At 41.1% G+C, this 5,084-nt stretch overlaps 1 protein-coding gene across 1 annotated transcript; it reads left to right on the forward strand.

Annotated features, from left to right (window-relative positions):
- The first annotated feature begins 485 nt into the window (after positions 1 to 485).
- On the forward strand, positions 486 to 4,242 carry LOC110032078 (isoflavone 2'-hydroxylase-like). The gene is made up of 2 exons (XM_020735594.1): positions 486 to 1,418; positions 3,449 to 4,242. The coding sequence occupies exons 1-2, from the start codon at positions 495 to 497 to the stop codon at positions 4,076 to 4,078; spliced, it is 1,554 nt and encodes a 517-aa protein (XP_020591253.1). The 5' UTR covers positions 486 to 494; the 3' UTR covers positions 4,079 to 4,242.
- The last annotated feature ends 842 nt before the right edge of the window (positions 4,243 to 5,084 follow it).

A 5,084-nucleotide genomic window follows, 5' to 3' on the forward strand; every position in this document is an offset into this window, starting at 1 on the left:
TGGAAAACTCCTAAACATCCCGCCATGAATGAAGATGCAAAGGGGCTCGGTTTTCTCTCTAGTCAACTTATTAGTGGTGTTAAACTCATATGCCCCGTTAGCTCATTTATGATCAAATGGTTTAGATTTGAATCGTTCAGTTGTATAATTTTTATAAATTTTTATAACTTTTATGTAAAAGCTAAAATAATACTATTATTAATTTTTTAAAAATAAAATTTTGTATTAATCTGAATGTTAATGTTTAAGTGTGAGATAGATAAATAGGTTATGATTGAGTGGCATTTAGGTAATATAAAAATAATATGCAAAGCTCTCTCTCTCTCTCTCTCTCTCTCTCTCTCTCTCACACACACACACACACACACACACACACACACACACACACACACACACACACACACACACACACTATTGTTTGAACACATTGAAGTCTATAAATACATACTCATGTTTAATATACTTCCCAATCAAATGATCTTTCTCGGCTCAAAATGTCAATGGAAACCACCGCCCTGTACCTCTCCGTTGCCCTCTTCTTCCTCCTCCTCCTCTCTGCCACCTTCCGCCGGCCCAAAAACTCACCCCCAAGCCTTCCCTCGTTCCCTCTCGTCGGCCACCTCCACCTCCTCAGCAAACCCCTCCACCGATCCCTCGCCTCCCTATCTGCTCGCCACGGCCCCATCCTCTCCCTCCGCTTTGGCTCCCGCCCCGTCCTCCTCATCTCCTCCTCCTCCGCCGCCGAATCCTGTTTCTCCACGAACGACGCCGCCTTCTCCAACCGCCCCCGATTCCTCGCCGGAAAACACCTCGGCTACAACTACTCCACTCTGGTCTGGACCTCCAACGGCCCCCACTGGCGTAACCTCCGCCGCATCGCCGCCCTCGAGATCTTCTCCCCATCCCGCCTCCACTCCATCTCTGATATCATCTTCCAAGAAGTCGCTGCGATGGTGAAGGCATTGGCCTCCGCCGCCGCCGCCTCCGCTAGGATCGGCGGTAGGGCTATCGAAATGCGGCCGAGATTATTCGAACTGAATTTGAATCTGATGATGAAGATGATTGCGGGGAAGAAATTGAGTAAATCGGAGGAGTTTCGGGAGATTGTTAGGGAAACATTCGAGGTGAGCGGGGCGACAAATTTGGGGGATTTTATCCCTCTGCTGAGTTTGTTTGATTATAGTGGGGTGGAGAAGAAGATGATCAGGTTGCAGGAGAGGAGGGATTCTTTCTTGCAGGGATTGATTGATGAACGGAGGAGAGAGATTGAGAGAATGGATTCATCATCTGGTCGCCAAGGAGTAGCAGCAGCAGGCGCTGAAGAAAGGGGGAGGAAATGCTTAATTGATAATCTGCTTTCTCTGCAAAAAGCTAATCCGGAGCAGTATACAGATGAAATTATCAAAGGTCTTGTGGTGGTAAGTGCTTCAAATTTAACAGTACCAGCAAGAAAATAAATAAATAAATAAATAAATAAATAAAAATAAAGCTGTTATTTTTGTTTGAATTCTTCCTTACATAAATCAGTCAAATATAAACAAATTTTTAATCGATCATATTTTACACGTTTAACGTGAAATAAGAAAAATATATATATTATTTATATAATAATATATTATATATTTTTATATTTAAATTTAAATCACAACCATTTGTGTGATTAGGAGGTGTCTTCTAGTACATAAAAATGGTTAAGGTTCAAACCTAAAATCGTGTATTTATATTTTAAATTAAATTTAACGACCAATTTGGAGCTGAATATGAACCAAATACAAACAAGAAAATGTAAATCAAGCCTAGCGCAAATAAATTGTTCACGAGCAAATTCGAGCATGAAACAATTTTAAATACAAGTCAATTTTAAATAAGTTGAACATGAGCCAAATTTGAGCTTCACTCGAGCTTGGCTTACTTGTAATATATTTACAAGGAATGACGAGAGACTATCATATCAGTCTCTAGCCACTCTTAATGTGTCTAACAAATCGAGCACCACCGTCCTTAAAGCTCACATCGCCAGAGGAAAATTCGAACCTCTTACCTAAGATGTCTTACACCAAGGATGCCAACTAACAGGCTGGCATATGAGACATGTCTGTGTGTGTGCGCGCGCGCGCCAAATAACAGGCCGGATAATAATATATTATATATTTTTATATTTAAATTTAATTCATAATAATTTGTGTCATTACGTGGTGTCTTCTACTACATAAAAAATGGTTAAGGTTCAAACCTAAAATCGTGTATTTATATTTTAAATTAAATTTGGCAACCAATTTCGAGCTGAATATGAACCAAATGCAAACAAGAAAATATAAATCAAGCCTAGCACAAATAAATTGCTCCGAAGCAAATTCGAGCATGAATCAATTTTAAATGAGTTGAACATGAGCCAAATTTGAGCTTCACTCAAGCTTGGCTTACTACATAATATATTTTAAGGAGGCTATCATATCAGTCTATAGCCACTCCTAATGTGTCTAATAATTCGAGTAACTCCGGTCACTCCTAATGTGCCTAACAATTCGAGCACCTCTATTGAGCTTGGCTTACTTGTAATATATTTACAAGGAATGACGAGAGACTATCATATCAGTCTCTAGCCACTCTTAATGTGTCTAACAAATCGAGCACCACCGTCCTTAAAGCTCACATCGCCAGAGGAAAATTCGAACCTCTTACCTAAGATGTCTTACACCAAGGATGCCAACTAACAGGCTGGCATATGAGACATGTCTGTGTGTGTGCGCGCGCGCGCCAAATAACAGGCCGGAATATGAGACATGTGTGTGTGTGTGTGTGTGTGTGTGTTTAAGCGAAGAATTTACAAGTAGGACTATCAAAATGCCTCGTTGTTCGCAAATAGTTCGTGCTTGGCTCGTTAAGTAACTCGTGTTCTATTCATTCTCTAAGCAAATGAGTCAAACACGAATAATTTTTTTATGCTCGATTTATAAACGAGCTGAACATAAACGTATTCAGCTTATTTTGGCTCAAAATATTAATGGCATTTACATAAATATCATACAACTTTTATGTACTTATATATCTAATATTTAAATTTTCATATTTATATGTGTATCATTCAAATCATTAATATCACACTAAAAATATAATCATACATATTTTTATACATAAATTTATCACACAAAAATATAATAATAATTATAAAAGAATTAGGAGTATTACATGCATACTGATAAATTCCTATCAATTTACATAACTTACGATTAAATTTTATTTTTTTTACAGTTTATATAACTCATATATTTCATATCACATCAAAAATATCATTATTTTAACTTAGAGAAAATCTGAAACGCCCATTTTCCATGTCATTAACATAGCCCTATTATTTACCTAAAAATTAAACTTTGTCTAGGGATTAGTTATGTAAAACATAAAAGATTAAAAGGTATATATATGTAAATCTTAATTTTTTTCCTAGGTTCTCCTATCCGCGGGCACAGACACGTCAGCCCTAACAACTGAATGGGCGCTCGCACTTCTCCTCCGCAACCCGACCGCCCTTTCAAAAACCCGCGCAGAGCTCGACAGTCATATCGGCACTCGCCGCCTGATAACTGAAACCGACCTCCCCAATCTCCCCTACCTCCGATCCGTCATCAAAGAGGCCCTCCGCCTCCACCCCGTAGCGGCGCTCATCCCCGCGCACGAATCCAACGAAGACTGCACCATCGAGGGTTTCCACGTGCCGAAAGGTGTGATGTTGCTCGTGAACTTGTGGGCGATTAACAGAGATCCGTCGCTGTGGGATGAGGCGGAGGAATTCAGGCCGGAGAGATGGGAGGGAGGAGAAGGGATGAAGGGAAAACAGGGGAAGGTTTTCTTCTTTGGGATGGGAAGGCGGGGGTGTCCTGGAGAAGGGTTAGCTATGCGGGTTATGGGGTTGGCTTTGGGGGCGTTGATACAGAGTTTTGAGTTGGATGCTGATGGGGTTGGTGTGGAGGTGGATCTGGCGGAAGGGAGTGGAGGGCTTTTGATGCCGATGGCGAAGCCGTTGAGGATTTTTTGTAAGAAGAGGGAGGTTGTGGATCAATTAGGGTTGGGGATGTGATTCGTTGGGGCGTAAAGGGTGGCTGGATTTGTGCGAGTTGAGCTCATATTCATGTTTGGCTCAAGTGAAATTTGTGTTGATGTTTAGTTCGATTTGTTTAAATTTGGCTCGAATTGGTCAGATTGTGATCGTTATGAATGAAATTTATGTTTCGTTCGATTAGGCTCGGAGTAGTTGGAATTTTTTGAATTGAGCTTGTCATGTTCAAATTAGGTTGAAAATTGAAAAAAAAAAATTCTATGCATTTTTAATTACAAGCCTTACAAAATAAAAAATCTAAATGCTTGATGGAAGTACAATAAATTAATGTGGCCGAGGAAACATACTCACTCGGATAATAATCCAAGCTCTTCGAGATCGAGTCAATCCTCCAAGATCTTCGCCAAGGTGATCAATCTGTAACTCAGTAATTTAATGTTCTTTCACGTTATTGACAGCAGGTTGACATGTATGAAGTCCATGTTTGGTCATGCAATCTGGACTCCAACTTATACCGTCAGATCATCGGGCAAAAAAATATATTCAAATTCCTTCTCGGCCTCAACAACTCTCTCGATCATGTCTGCTCTCGTGTATTAGGCTTCAAACCACTACCGAGCATTCGCGAGGCCTTCTTCGAGGTTCACCGCGAAGAAAGCCGCCAGAAAGTCATGCTTGGGTCTATCTCCACCTCGCCCAATCTCTTCATTGATGTCTCTGCCATTGCAGCTCAAGTTCCTCCGCCTCGACACAATTACAACCCATCACGCAAGGGTCGTCCCTGCTGCGACCATTGTCGCAAACCGGGTCATAATAAAGACAAGTGTTGGTTGCTTCATGGAAAGCCAGCCGATTGGAAGCCTAGTCTGATCGTGTTCCCCGTGTCAACAACGTCGTCGCTGCCAATGACCTTCCTGCACCAGCACCCAGTCAATTCAACAAAGATAAACTCGATTTGTTGCACAAACTGATCGGCAAACCACCTGATCTGGTTGTTCCTGACCCCATCACCGGCCTGCTCGCGCAG

The sequence above is a fragment of the Phalaenopsis equestris genome, unplaced genomic scaffold (assembly GCF_001263595.1).
Source record: "Phalaenopsis equestris unplaced genomic scaffold, ASM126359v1 Scaffold000002, whole genome shotgun sequence".
NCBI lineage: Eukaryota > Viridiplantae > Streptophyta > Magnoliopsida > Asparagales > Orchidaceae > Phalaenopsis > Phalaenopsis equestris.

Bases quoted from the DNA above. Each gene is read 5' to 3' on its own strand.
- LOC110032078 (XM_020735594.1), top strand. From the start codon at position 495: ATGTCAATGGAAACCACCGCCCTGTACCTCTCCGTTGCCCTCTTCTTC. The intron at 1,419-3,448 runs GTAAGTGCTTCA...TTTTTTTCCTAG, and splicing joins TTATCAAAGGTCTTGTGGTG to GTTCTCCTATCCGCGGGCAC.